The following is a 15,079-nucleotide window of genomic DNA, read 5'->3' as shown; positions in this document are numbered from 1 at the left end:
TGTTATGTGTGTATGATGTGGAAAGCCCATCTTGTGAAGCTGTGAAGCCCACCCAAGCTGTGGAGTATCCCATAGCCATCTCACATGCTGCTCCCTCCCTCCTCACCCACAACAGCCTCTCCTGGCCAGACGGGCCAGTAGCTCCTGGATGATGGGGCCAGGTTTCCTAAGGTCATCTGAGTTTGCCTGAAAAAGCCAAGTGATTTTTTGCTCTTTGTTGAGGAGGGTTGGCTGCCAGCCAAGCATTTATGCAAGCCCTGAGTGGGTGGGGTGGCCGTGGAACATGCTATGAGGAAGCATTAGGGATTTGAGTGAACAGAGCCAGCTGGAGCAGAGAGGAGAAGCAACATGGGAGAGCTTCGCATCCACTCCGTTCTGGTGACAGGGGCCAACCGGGGAATCGGCCTGGGGTTTGTCCGGCATTTCCTGGGGATGCCAAATCCACCCAAGTGGGTTTTTGCGGGTTGTCGGGACCCCAAGGGACAGCGAGCGCAGGTGAGGCTGGGCTGGGACGCAGTGGGTTGTGCTGGGGGACGGGAGCGCTCGGTGCCAGGGCAGCAGGTTGGAGCAGGGCGGGGGTTTGCAAAGGGCTCGAGCTGCAGCCGGACACCCATGGCACAGGGCAGCCGGGCTGGGACGGCTGTGGGACCAGCCATACGTGGGATGTGTGGAGGGGACAGTAGCACATGGTGTGTGCGGGAGGCACGGAGCCCCATCCATCGGGAGCGAGGCAGCCGGAGCAGGGTGCTGGGTGTGAGGTGGTGCAGGGACCAGGGACGGAGTCAGAGCAACACGAGCTTTGCCTGGGAAAGGCTGAGCCTCTGCACACGTGGCCCAGCCTCTCTATGCCCACATGGTCCCCTCTCTTGCAGGAGTTACAGAATTTGGCCTCCAAGCACCCCAACCTGGTCATCATCCTGCTCGGTAGGTGCCCCGAGGTGGGGGTCCCTCGCCCTGGTTCTTCTGGCGAGTGCCCAGGCGCTGCGCACACCCTGGGAATGGAGCCGTGGTGATGGGTGGGTGCCTCTTGGCACACCGGGCACTGCCATCCCTCCTGCCCACCTCTAGCCACGAGGGCATGTGTCTGGGGGGGGGACGGGGGACCCCAAGCCATCATGGGGATGCTGACCTACCCTGTGTTGGCTCTGCAGAAGTGTCCGACCCCGCCAGCATCAAGGCAGCTGCAGCCAGAGTTGGGGAGCACCTGGGGGGCTCAGGACTAAACCTCCTCATCAATAATGCTGGAATTGTAAAGCCGAACTCGCTTGATAACGAGACACTGGAGGACATGACCCAGGTTTACACCACCAACACGGTTGGGCCCCTGCTGCTGGGCCAGGTGAGACCCTCACCCCCAGCACTGCAGTGCAGCTCCAGGGAGCATCCCTCCCTGTGGCCCTGCCTCCCTGAGCTGGGCTGTCCCGGGGGGCACAAAGGGCCACTGGGACAGAGTCCTGGCTCCACTCCTGTGCTGATGGACTCTTGCTGAAGAAGTTCTTACAGGCACGGGCTGGAGCTCAGGAGCTGGAGCCTGGTGGGCTGGGTCATTGGGAAGGGGATGGTGGATGGTTCAGTGCTGATGCCAACAACGAGCTGGTCCTCTCCCCTGTGCCATCTCTGTGCACGGCCCTATGTCCTCTCTTCTCCTCGCAGGCGTTCCTGCCCTTGCTGAAGAAGGCTGCTCAGGGGAGCCTGAGCTCAGCACTGAGCTGCAGCAAGGCAGCCATCATCAACATGTCCAGCTCTGGGGGCTCCATTGAGGAAGTCTATTTGTGGGATCAGATACACGTTGTCTCGTACCGCTGCAGCAAGGTACTGCCACACTGCACTGGGTGTGAGCACAGACATGTTCCTCTCCACATGATCTCAAATGCCTTCCAACCTCCCCTCAGTCCCTTTACCTCTCTGCGCTGTGACTGAGCTCCTGTGGGTCCCTCTCAGGGCACATTCCCATGCCTGAGGTGTGCCTCAGAGGGACGTGCTGGGACAGGCCCTTGGCTGGGCTGGGCAACCGCATGAGGATAGTGCAGCAGCACCTTGTGCCTCAGGGAGCTGCCTCCACCTGCCCTGCTCTGCCCCAGCTGTGGGGTCTGCACATGTCCCCCTGCAGCCACCCTTCCCCTCCCACCGCTGTCCCTGCCCTGTCTCCTCACAGGCTGCTCTGAACATGCTGACCAAGTGCCAGTCCCTGGGCTACCGGCAGCACGGCATCCTCTGTGTTGCTCTCCACCCTGGCTGGGTGCAAACCGACTTGGGGGGCGCAGGATCACAAAAGGTAGGAGAGCTTTGGGCCAAGGTTTGGAAGAACCTTTTTATTTGGGAATGCAGAGCTTGCTGTGGGTTGAACAGTCCCAGACGTGCTGGGCTCTGGGGGATGTCTTTGGCAGTTACTCTGAGCTGGAGGCACATGAAGGAAGGAGATGAGAGATGGGGAACTCTTCTTGCCCTGTGCTGGCCTCTTCTCACTCCAGGGAGCCCCAAGCCCTGCGCAATGATCCTTAGCCAGGCCTTTGACACATGGCTGTGTTTCTCCTTCTGCCCCGCAGCCCCCTGTGACAGTGGAGGAGAGCGTGGGAGGGATGCTGAAGGTGGTCTCCTCCCTCTCTGAGAAGGAGACTGGGACATTCCTGGACTGGGAGGGGAAAGTTGTGCCCTGGTGAGATGTCAGCAGGTCCCTTTGCTGCTGTACCAAATTGTGCCTGTGTCTTAATAAATTTGTGTCTGTAAACAGTAAGTATCCCTGTCTGAGCCTTCTGCTTGAACTCCTTTTAACTATTATTGTGAGAGTATCCACTAGTGCTTTGAGACAACTTCTCAGAGTTATTTCTCAATACACTTGCACTAAGATGATCTGAATGTCTGATCTCCTCTGTCCGGGGGCCTGGTCATCATCCTGGTAGGGCTTTTTCCCTGAGCACAGAGGGGCTCATCCCACAGCTCTCCCTCTGAATGGCACCACAACCTTCTGCTGCATCAGTCACCCCTCCCAGTGAACCCTTCTTTCTTTGTGAGTACAAGGGCCAGCAGAGCACTGCTCCTCGTTGGCTCTTCTATCAAGTATGCCAGGAATTTATCACCAGTGCCCTTTGGGAACCTCCTGGGTTGCTTTTGCCCTGCTGCATTGTTCCTCCAGCAGATATCAGGGTGGTTAAAATACCCCATGAAGACCAGGACCTGAAAACATGAGGCTACTTCTAGCTGTCTGTAGAAGGCCTCATGCACTTGTTCCTCCTGATCCGGCAGCCTACAGCAGACACCCATTACAGTGACACCCATCCCAGTCTTCCCCTTAATCCTCACCCATAAGCTCCCAGTTGGCTCATCAGCCATCCCCAGGGAGAGCTCCACGCACTCTCGCTGCTCTCTCACACAAAGGGAAACCGTGTAAAGGGGTCACTGAGCCCCCGCAGTATCCCAGGACTGAAGATGCTGCGTCCATCTCCGAGCCTTGTCCGTATCCCAGGAACTGGAACACCTCTGTGTGCACATGCCAGCAACGTTGGCACAGCCTCTCCAGTTGGGACCAATGAGCTGACCTGGAGTGCACAGGGTGAGCCCCTGCCTGGGGACCACCCCCAGGACTCTCAGTGCCCCCCCATTTCCCTTGAGGAATGGGCAGTGAGGTGGGGATAACACTCCACAACACCCACCACACCTCCTCTCCCTCTTATAGGGCAAAACTTGGCAGCATTTGAGGGGGTTAAGGAGGGGTCAGGGAGGTCTTGTAGCCCCTCGGTGACATGATCTGGGGTCACATTCCATGTCAGGATGGAGCTGGAGCCCCTTTGGTGAAATCAAAGAAGGAGGTAGAGATCATGGAGAAGACGTTTCCTTCTCACTCTCCTACTACAGGAGTAAACACAGGGAGGAGGGGGACAAAGATGGAAAATCTATCTCCAAATGTGTTTCCAACGCTCAAGAAACTCACCCCTGGTGGTGAGGCTCGCAGAAGTTATTTTCTGAATGTTGTAGACAATATTAGCTATGAAAGTAGCTGTGGAAACACCGGGGCTTTTGCAGGAGGACTGAACAGAGCTGATGGGTGCAGCAAGAGCCCTGTCTGATCACCCCTTCCTGGCTCAGGGATCAGTTTGGCAACCAGGACTCCTGAGTCCTCTTCCTGAGGCCCTTCCTCCACCCCTGCCTTGCTGCCCACTTCCCAGGTCGAAGCCCCTGGCATTAAGGGTTGCTGCTTGCCTTGCAAAGGGGAATTACCCACCTGGAGATTACCCAGACTGGAGATGAGCACAGAGAGGGCTGAGAGTGGTCCCTGCAGGGGAGATATATGGGTGTCCCCTGACCCTCCGAGCCCTCTGAGGACATCACACCATCCTCTCACTGGTGTGAACATCGATTCCACATCTCCTCTCATGTGGAGCGCCTTACATGTTTTTAATTGAGGTGACAATACATTTAATCTCACTCATCTCCTTGGGTAAGAGTATGCTGAAGGGTTGTGAGCTTGCTGACTTGAAAAATGACACATTTTTCACTTTCTTTCCAGAGATCCTTATGGCTTGGGATAGCGTGTCTGAATGCACTTGGCACAGTACAGGGCAGGTCTTGCAGCCTCTTCCTCCCCTCATGAAATCCCAAGAGCTTGCTTTGTCCAGACAATGCTGTGCCATCGAGTGCCATCACTTCCCTGCTCTGAAAGCAGAAAGTTGCCCAGCAGGACACTGCTGTCAACAAACATGGCACAGATCAGCTTCTCTGGCACCGGTGATAAAAATGAAAGTCCAGATGAAGTAGAAGAAAGTGTTAAGCACTTTCTGGGTCTCCTCTCATCTCCACTGCCAGAATGGGAAGACCATACCCTGGTACCTCTTTAAGGGTTTGTCCCTATATCTAGGGGAGGGATGTCAGCTCTGCTGTCACTTTTCCCAATACTTTTCTTGAGCAGAGCAGAGGAGAAAGAGCAAAAAAGACCTGGAGTATGTGCTTTCTCTACAAAGCTTCCTCATCTTGGCCTTTGTAGGCTCAGGGTGGGCAGTGCACAAGGCAGCATCCCCATGCTCTGACGAGTCACTGGATACTTACAATTGTTCCTTCTTTTTACCTCCGTTGCTCTCAGGGTGTCCAACTGTTAGGAATCGGGACATTCTATGTTCTTAGACTACATGTGCACTGTGAACAGTAAGGTTTCGACTGTTTGGAAACTCATGTTTTGTATGTCCAAGATGGTTGCAGATGAATGCAACCTCAGCTGCACTGAAGAAGATGTTCCTGGTAAGAAGGTGGATTAAAACCTTTGCCTGCCCTTGCACCACCCTTGAGGCATATGCTGACACTGTTAAGGCATGACCGAATGTCTAAAGGTGTCCTGAGAACAACCTCAGCTTGTTCAAGCTGAATAGGCCACCGAGGAGCAATTTCTTATAAAGACCCATTGGGTGTCCTTTTTTGATGATATACCTTCAGCTAGAGGATCTCTTCTTTAATCACTTTCACGCTTGGCTCCATACTATTCGGAATTATGCCGTGTTAGGACAACTGCTTTCAGACTGTAGTTTACTGGAGCTGCTTTTCCTGATGAAACTGAGATAAAGCTCATGCTCTGCCTTTATGGTGCTGCCCATCTACTTGTAAGGGCAAAGGCCAGAGCTCCTGCTGACTCTTACAGGCTCCTCCTAGAGCAAAGTGGGTACAAGTCACTTGTAGTCATGCCAGAACCAAAGATGGGGACAAGAGTTTATAGAAGGACTTGTGGATGGAAGGATTTGCCATGACTTCTGGTCAGTGCAGCCACAGTGCGACATGAATGATGCTGGGGGCAGGAAGAGTTTGGATCTGTGTTTGGAGGCGTTCTTCTCTTTCAGATGACCCCATATTCCCTGTGATTGAAACACCAGGTGAGTGCATAGGTATGAGGGGCAGGGAGACAGAAGTATGCCACTGTGCAGTCCTTGCATTTTGCTCCTCTGTTTCTTCTCCATGAGTCTGGCAGAGACTTAACTGGAGTGCACTAGGTGTGGGCACGCTTGTGGCTGAGCACCATGGACTTCATCATGGGATCTGCACCCACCTCCCCTACTCTTCCACACAGAGTTCATCCCCCAGGCACTCTTAGGACCTGTTGGCATGGAATTCAACAGACTGCTCTGGAGCAATGTCCTACCTGAAGCTGTTGACACCTTCTTGGAACATAAGCTGTCCTGCTACAGAGGTGATTTTGTTCTTTTTTTTCTGTTCTCTGGCTGATGTAACAGTTGTCCTTCTGAGGTGTGAGGACCTCTCCATGTGGACCCAACTACCTTTTATAATGGTGCAATGTTGTGTATATGAGACCATTAATTATTCTTTTGGGCCAAGTCTAAAAGACATGACATGGGCTTTGTTTTATTCTTTCCATACGAAACATGAAAGTCACTATGAGATTTTTTGATGACTTTCTTCTCACTGTGGATGGCACTGGAAAGCTGCTGGAAGCCCTTCTCAGTGTAAATTGATCCCTTCCCTGTGCTACATCTCATCCTTCTGGACACATGTCAAAGGATGACTGCACTGATTTCTGGTGGCCTGTCAGGACTCTCCTGGTCACTGGGGCAATCATGGTCTACAGCAATGCCAACTCTGTGGTGTCCTGCTCTGCTACACAGTGGTTCAGCTGACATAGGAAACTCCAGGAAGAGTCACCTTGAGTGAGATCAAGGCTATACCTAGCCCAGCATCCCACTCTCTGCCCTAGAAATGATAATGGAGAGGCTTTGATGAGTTCAAAAGTAGACAGTGCTTAGGGAAAGAGTCCAAGGCACAGGGACATGCCCATTGCATGTCCTATCCTACTTCACCCCTCATAGAAAGCCAAGGTTTAGTTCTCCTGCCTGCTAACAGTCATGGTGGTCTTACTGGCTTTGAATCAACTTCTTGGACCATGTTTGGGATGTTGGGGCAGCAGGCGCAGCGGCCGCAGTTCCCCGTGTTCCTACTGTGAACCTGAGAGGCTGCAGTTTGCATGGCGCAACACGTGGCAGTGTCATTGCTCCTTGTCACCTCTGAGCTGTGCAGTTTCTACCTGAAAAGCTGAGGGACTCATATTAACCAAAGAAAACTTTGTTCTAGGACGTTCATGTGGCCGTGTCTTCTCTGAACAAAAGAAAGACTTTATAAACAAGGTAAAAATGTCCCTAGAATGCTCTCACATATCTCTGTCTCTGTTTCAGACCCCAGGGAGAAGACATCTGGTGGTATCAGACAGAGAAAGTCCTGATTTTCACATGGGTCCTGGTGGCATCTTCGGGTTGTCACAGTATGTTGGCTTCCCATTGGCTGAGGAACTGAGGCAACATTTTCCATAAGGTTTCCCCTGATTCCTCTCTTCTGGGTGCAATTTCGAAATGAAAAGATCCCAGAATTTCATGCACAAGAATTATACAGGAAAAGTGTCCCTGAGTGGGTACCAGATTCATACAGTCCTATGTTTGTGACATAGCCATGCCTTTGGTGAGACTTGAGGGCCCCAAGTGTCCCTAAATGCCTGCTTCCCAAGTCTCTGGGGGACAGGAGGAGTGATTTCCCCTCCTGTGCTTGAGTGGAGTTCCTCAGAGCTCTGACCTGAGCCTGGGGCTGCTCAGTAGTGTCCTTAATAGCCATGGGAATGGTGGTTTTGCATTACAGATGCCCTGACATGAGCTTGAGAGGGTCTGCAAGTGAGCTGCAGGGCAGGGTTAGAGTTCAAGCCAACCTTGGCCAGTTGCATAGAGAGTAGTCTGTTCTTCATGTCCATGAACAGGAAGAGGAGATGAGATATGGTCTTCAGTGAGGGAGTAAACTTACTCAGAGTTAGGATTGGGAAGCCCTGGAGCAGGCTGATGGGACCTCTCATGTGTTTCTGATCTATGGAGGTCTTGACTGTGTCACTCGGTTTCCTATCAGAGCTCTCAAGGATGTTTCATATTCTGCTATGGAAAGCAACAGCCTTGAGAGACCTCAAGTCTCTCCATGACCGCATTGTTAATCTGACTTGTGAGAGAGCTCTGTGTGTGTGAGCACAGGTGTTGTGTGCGGGTGTTCCTTTAGTCCTCAGCAGTAGGTGGTTGAAGACAAGGACAAAACATGGTGCCCTGGAAGGGAAGGCTGCATCTCTTGTGCCTCACTGTACACAGCAAAGCTCAAGTCACCCATGGAAGCAGACCTCATGGTAACACACTTTCCCCCAGGGCTCTGTACCTGGTATATACTGCAAGCTGCTCCTTCATTTTAGGAGGCTCTGCCTTGATCTACCAAGGGTTGAGCAGTCTCTCTTATAGATCCTGTGCACTTGAATGTGGGGAGAAAAATTGCCTGAAGATGACTTTTAAAAGGCTACTAAGCTGTGCCAAAGACCTCCTCGAGAGTGAGACCTCTTTGAGATGATGGCGTCAAGGGAATTGGATCATTTTATGAGATGCAGGAGCTGATTTACCTGTCATTCTTCTTCAATAGCCCCAAAGATGCTTTTTGAAGATTATTCTGCTCATATAGCTCCAGAGATTCTCCTACTGAACGTCGCCTTTCTCAAGAAAGGTGATCTCAGTCTCCGTCCACACGCTCTGGCCCAAAGAAAGGAAAGGGGTGGAAAGGCAAAGAAAGAAGGTCACCTGGCAGGTGAGCCTCATGGAGAAATGGATGAGGATGACCCTGTGCTCTTGGACTGCTTGAATCACAGAATCACAGAATCAACTAGGTTGGAAAGGACCTTGAAGATCATCTAGTCCAACCATTAACCTAACACTGCCAGTTCCCATCTACACCATATCTCTCAGCGCTGTATCGACCCTACTCTTAAACACCTCCAGGGATGGGGACTCCACCACCTCCCTGGGCAATCCATTCCACTGCCTAATAACCCGTTCTGTAAAGAAATACTTCCTGACATCTAGTCTAAACCTTCCCTGGTGCAGCTTGAGGCCATTACCTCTTGTCCTATCCCTTGTTACTTGGTTAAAGAGACTCATCCCCCCTCTCTGCACCCTCCTTTCAGGGAGTTGTAGAGGGCCATGAGGTCTCCCCTCAGCCTCCTCTTCTCCAGACTAAACCCCCCCAGTTCCCTCAGCCGCTCCCCATCAGACCTGTGCTCCAGACCCTGCACCAGCTCTGTTGCCCTTCTCTGGACACGCTCGAGTCATTCAATGGCCTTTTTGGAGTGAGGGGCCCAAAACTGAACACGGTAATCGGGGTGTGGCCTCACCAGTGCCGAGTACAGGGGTAAGATCCCTTCCCTAATGAGTTGTTCCCGTTGTACGCAGTGTCGGTATTGTCTCTGAAGGATTGCTCAGAATTGTCATGGTGACTGATGTTTGTGAGAAGAATTACTCCAGGAGCTGAGGAAATTTTTCTGCTTCCTTTTTGATGTCTATGAACCTTCTCTCATTTCAGCGTAAATGATGCTGCTTTTCAAGGAAAAATGAAATTCAGAATATCCTCCCCCAGCAAGACAGAGCAGTGTCTGTGTTCAGTGTTTTCTACCTCAGTTTCAGTCAACTGGAAGACGCTGATCTAACTCCAAATCTGGTAGTCACGGGGGGTTGTCTGCCACAGGAAGAGTGACAGAGAGGCCTAATTGCCAGCATTGCTTTTCTCCCTCAGACACTTCCTGCTTCTCCTGTACTGCCCCCAAAACACAGCCTTTAGTGTGTGGCCACCACAGTGCAGTTCACAGGAAAGAGGGTCATGCTTCCTCCAGGCTTTGGTTATTGCAAAAGACACTGTTGTTTTCTTTGTTCCCTCAAGACGGGACCACATGTGGGTGTTACAGCTCATGTGAGTGCTACAACTCAAAGTTTTCTTCCTTCACTGTTGGCACAAAACCAAGTAGCCAAATATACCTAATTCTCTGGCAGAACTGCTGTCTGCTGCAGAGGCTGGCACTGAGCTACTCGTGAGCACGAGGTGGAGAACAGCCTCATCCCATACCCGTATCAGCTCAGCCTCTTGGGTATTTTCAGCTTTCTGCCACGGATTCAGGAGAGCTTTTTGGTGGTGGAAAAGGACGGCAAGCACAAGCAAACTCTCAGTGTCAGACCTCAAACCGCACTTCCCATTTTCAGAACCAGGAAACCAGTCTGCAGGTCAGGGTCTGGATCAGCTCCGGCAGAGGCTGAAATGGGATGTGGAGGTCCCAGAGGATGCTGGACAGAGTCACTGAGGGTCCTTGATGCCCTCAGAGCCTCCAACTCCTCCAACCAAGCCATCTTCCTGGTTCAGTGATGTGCTCTGACCTGCTGGAGGATTTCATCTCACAGTTCCTGCTCTGACAAACGGCCGTTCAATCCCCATTTACCTCATTATGAGTGATGTCAGCATGAGAGCGTGGGGCCAGTGGGGAACTGATGTCCTCCCCAACCCGCAGGGCTGTGGGTGATTCTCCTGGTTCCTCTGCTGCAGGCCCCTGCCCAGGGCAATTAATCTCACAGGGGTCCCTGAGTGTGGAGCAGACCATGCTGGAGGGCTGCACAGACCCTGTAGCTACTGGCATTTCCAATGCTGAATGTTTGAAGCACCTGAAGGAGGTGAGAAGCCTCCTGAAAATCATTCAATGCAGGCTAGGTGGTCTCATGAAACATCAACAGACGTTTGGTCATGCTCACTGCTGCCACCAGTTGGGAAAGGGGAGAGGACTGCTCCCTTCCTGCACAGAGCCACTGTGAAGAGGAAGCTGGAGAGTCTGCAGGAGCTACCCAGAGTGAACATGTCCATCAGCCTCAGCCCGGGAAACTTTAGGAGCAGCAGCTGTCCGAGGCATGAAGGACTCTAACTCTGAGCTCTGGGACTGGGTACGCCATCCTCCACTTTCCCATGACCTGGCTTAGACCCTGATGCCAAGCAGCCCCAAGCTGCCTCCAAGTTGAAGGCAGGGGGAAGGCAGGAGAGTCTCAGCCAGAAGGTGAAAGAGACTTTTCCCTTGATGTTGCAGTCAGCTTTCTGTGCGAGCGAGCTATGCCCTGCAACTCTTGGAGACTTACCACATGCATCAGGAAGAGTGGAGCAGGAGTAGAGCTGAATCAGCAGAGGAATTACGAAGAGAATCAGTTATTCTGGTGAATCTCTCCAGCTATGGATGGTATCTCCCCGTTCCCTGCCCCCCACAACCAGGACCACTCACAGGAAGGGGGTCTCTTACTGGCACCCTTTGTGGGAGGTTGGCATCCAAGGGCCAGCTGCTGGGCACTTCAGTAGGATTTCTAGGTGGGACCAGAAAGTTGTGGGTGGCCAAAACCACAAGGATTCCTCTGGTGTTTTCTAACTAGATACCGAGATGCCTTGCCCTGTGGATCAATGCCTGTTTGGTCCAAAATCTCATCCGTTGCCCAACCCATCCCCAGGCTGACTGTCTGCACATGGGATCTTGTCTTTGCCTCAGACGCGAGGTCCTGTGTCCTGTCATAGAAAGTATGGAGATGCCAGAGGAAGCAGATCCCATAATATCCACCCTGAACTAAGCCTGTACCATTTCTGCACCCTCATCCCTGTGCGATAAAGCCAAACTGTTTCTCCTTAACACCATGGCATTGGACAGCAGACGACTCTCTGGGTTCCAAGGGAAAGGTATCTTCTGGCAGAACAGAGGACATGTGAAGATGATGGAGAAGTCTGTAAACATGGTCCTGAACCCTCCCAGGAATGGGAGGCCCCCCCATCTCTGTCTCTTCTGTATTTCTATTAAATCCTGCCTCCACCTCTCTTCTGGGTGGCTGCACTCCCTCTCCTGAGCCAGCATGCAGAACTAGGACGGGCTGTCAATGCCATGTACATGTCTGTGGGACACATATGGCTCTGGGGGCTCCAGGCTTAGCAGAGATTCCCACAGGGGCTCTGGGACTCAGCATGGGACTGATGGAGTGGGCTGAGGGACCTGATGGGTTCATGCAGGGCTTGGGGGAACAAGGGCTCACCCACTGCATATCCTGTGGTGCATGGAGGGATGGGGAGGAGGAAGGTGGTGGGATGGTACCCAGGAACAGCAGGCTGCCAGGGACATGGAGCAGGGAGCTCTCGCCCTCACTGAGTCCTTTCCTCTCCACCAGCACTGAGCCCAACTTGTGCTGGGGCCAGAAACAGCAAAAGCAACTCCAGAGTCACCAAAGCACCCTTTCAAAGGCATAAAATTAGGGGGAACATAGAGAGGACTCTTTCATCAACAGAACCCTCAACCGTGCCCTCTACCTCAGCAGAGTGGGATGTACACAGGGTGGTCCCAACGCAGGGCACATTTTGACGTTCCTGGGGTGTTTTGGAAGCCTGCAAACATCAGCAGGGGAAAGAAAGGCAGAGGCAGGATGGCTCTGGGAGAGCAAACTCCTGGCCCTCCTCATCCTCACCAGGGTGAGGCCATTTTGGCATGCCCAAGGGAGGAGAAAGCCCAGATGGGGAGTGGAGGAAGAGGGGATCAGACGCATTGGATCCATCTCTCTTGGCCAATTTTAACCCCAGGCCGTCTTGTATCACCCGCTCATGTCTCTGTGACACAGACCCAGTCAAAAAGAGGTTAAAATGACAGAAAGTGAAGTTTCCTCTCCAAACCAGGCGGGAAGAAAAAGCCTAGAGGAGGAAAGCACTGACCAACACACTCCATCAACTGAGCTACCAGAGGGCAAAAATGGGATGGGGGAGGATTAAGCATCACAGAAGCAGTTGGAGTGGTGGCTTTGGGTGAAAACCAGGGGCTGAAAGGCAGACTCCAGTGTCAGTGCAAGCTCTGGACACACAAGCTTGAAGGACAAAGACCCTACACTGAGGAGCCCTGCAAGGCTGAGCCCAGTCAAGAGGCTCAGCCCAACCACACCACCTGCCCTGGGCTTCCCTGTGCCTGAGCGATGCTGTCAATGAAGGATTTCTCTGCAGGGACCATGGCCAGACAGGGAGGTGGCAGGGCTGGGAATGCTGGATGTTAGATTGAGGGGCCCTGGGGACATCCCAGGTTACCTGGACCTCCCTGCCCAGGGCCTTCCCACAGCATCACTCAGCTCCCCATGGAGATCCTCATGCCATTTGTTGTATTTTAAGCTGAATTGCCACAAACCTGTTGTATCAGGCACTTACGACGCTATAATTACTTAATTATGCACACTTGTATAACTTAGACTTAGCTGAAACTATTATAACTCTAAATTCGCTGCATTATAGCATGATGCCTTCACTGCATCATGCCACCATGGCACGATAGCCCCTCGACAGAGCTGTCCTTTGCAGCCACCTCGGTCCCCAAGTGCCAGCCCAGCATTGTCAGTGCTTTGCACAATTTAGGACCCCGTTCCAGATTGCTGAGGCTCCAAGCAGCAGCATCCAAGTCCGTTTATAGACACCTTAATAAAATAGTGGGCTTTTTTTTGCCGGGCCATGCTGGGTGCCCTGTGCCACGGGAGGTGACGGTGCAGGCACTCTCCTCCCCGTGGTCCCGGCGTGTGGCAGGATGTCTGCTGTGATCGTATAGTGGTCAGTACTCTGCGTTGTGGCCGCAGCAACCTCGGTTCGAATCCGAGTCACAGCAACACTTTTGCCAACTGGATGAGGAGGCTGGGTTGCAGATGGAAGGAAGGCATCTGCAAGGAGGGTGGTTTGCAAAGATGCCATGCCCGAGGAGGGAGTCACAAGCTCTGATGTGCTCTCTGCTCCTAAGAGCGACTGGGCTCAGTCCTACAATGATTTCCCAACCTATAGTCACTTCGCAGGGTCTCTCTGGTGGGGCTTCAGTGACACTTCTGGGAAAACACCCCAGCTTCTCCATTTTCCAGGCAAAGCTTGAGAATTAGGAGAAATCACCCTGCTTTCCACCTTTCCCTCACCCTTCCTTCCAGTTTTGCAAAAAGAGGACCAGAAGACGCTGTGGCTGTCCTGCAGAGTGAGAGGAGGTGGGGGGTGGCAGCTTGCAGCTCCAGGGCTCAGCTCCCCCCCTCCTGGCCTCCAGGGTAGGAAGGATCTGCCACAGCAACCACCAAAGAAGAAGATCAACCTGATGAAAGCCCTGCTGCCAGCACTCCCAGCTCCTGGGAACAGGATTTTGGCTGCAGGACCTCCAGGGATGCTTTCACAGCAGAGACAAAAACACATCCGGAGCTGAGGGATGAGCCTGACACACTGCGGTTCTGGGAACCAGAGGTCTCACGGGCACCAAGAGGCAGGTGGAGATCTCTGGGGTGCCCCAGGAGGTGCTTCAGCTTGAGGAACCCTTTTAAACTGTTTCCTTTACTCTTCAGGAACCTTCAGACCATGGAGACACCCTGTTTGCTTGCTCTTGGTGCCCTCTCCTGACAGCTGTGCAGAACTCACTCTGGACAGCAGCTTTCAAAAAAGAAATTACAACAAGCTGCATAAGGTATCACACAGGTCGCACTCGGGGCTCAGCTGGTGAAGAAGACACTACCCAAGCATCACGTCTCAATTTATTCACCACTGGGAGTAACTGAAGGTAGCAGAGGGCTGCCAGTACTCAGGCAGATTGGCTCAGGTGTCTGCAGGGCTTGTGCTTGGGGAGGGGAGAGGGAGGCTTTTTTATTGTACAAAATCAGTTATTTTTCTTTCATACCTTATCCACAGCAAGAAACAGAGAGAAAAAAATCATTATGCATTTACCCTTAGGATTTGCAGTTTATAGGGCACCACTTGCACAACTTCACACTCCTCCAATCTTCATTTACTCTTTTAGTGAAAACACACTTTTCTTTACCCAGAGAAATCTGAAAAAGCATTTTCCCTTCTAAAGATAATACAGAGGAAGAGAAGACAAACATCTAGAGAAGTTGTCCTTTAGCAGCAGCAGTACCTGTCCCACCTTTACACAGCTGAGAGGCAGAAACACAAGGAAACACATAATTTCTCCATCCCTCTTTCCCCTCCACCCTGCCAAAAATCAGTTTGGGGTTTAAGGCCATTAAGCTTATCTGAAGAATAATATACTGTGCTTGAATAACTGATGTATGTTCAGGTTGAAAAAAAGACAGAATCCCAAAGGGGATATTTTTCATCCACAATTACTCGACTTTCTGTTAGAATAGTTTCTATTTTGCCAAAATAACCTGAAGTGTATATACATGTACACAGTGCAATTCAGGGCTTGGCTGAAGCAGCGTGGTGGCCCCGTGGGTTGCTGCAGCCTCTGCTT

General features: G+C 52.2%; 1 protein-coding gene and 1 non-coding gene across 2 annotated transcripts; both read left to right on the top strand.

Moving 5' to 3' along the window:
* The first annotated feature begins 348 nt into the window (after positions 1-348).
* Positions 349-2,660, top strand: LOC141948715 (C-signal-like). Its single transcript, XM_074881510.1, has 6 exons — positions 349-495; positions 873-924; positions 1,152-1,339; positions 1,654-1,812; positions 2,156-2,275; positions 2,547-2,660. The coding sequence occupies exons 1-6, from the start codon at positions 349-351 to the stop codon at positions 2,658-2,660; spliced, it is 780 nt and encodes a 259-aa protein (XP_074737611.1).
* Positions 2,661-13,396: 10,736 nt separating this feature from the next.
* TRNAH-GUG (transfer RNA histidin (anticodon GUG)) lies at positions 13,397-13,468 on the top strand. Its single transcript has one exon. It is a non-coding gene; the product is annotated as a tRNA-His (tRNA).
* Positions 13,469-15,079: the final 1,611 nt, after the last annotated feature.

This window comes from Strix uralensis, chromosome 12, assembly GCF_047716275.1.
Source record: "Strix uralensis isolate ZFMK-TIS-50842 chromosome 12, bStrUra1, whole genome shotgun sequence".
In the NCBI taxonomy this organism is placed as follows: Eukaryota; Metazoa; Chordata; class Aves; order Strigiformes; family Strigidae; genus Strix; species Strix uralensis.
The sequence above is the reverse complement of the archived record's forward strand: the minus strand, read 5'-3'. Positions and strand labels throughout refer to the sequence as shown.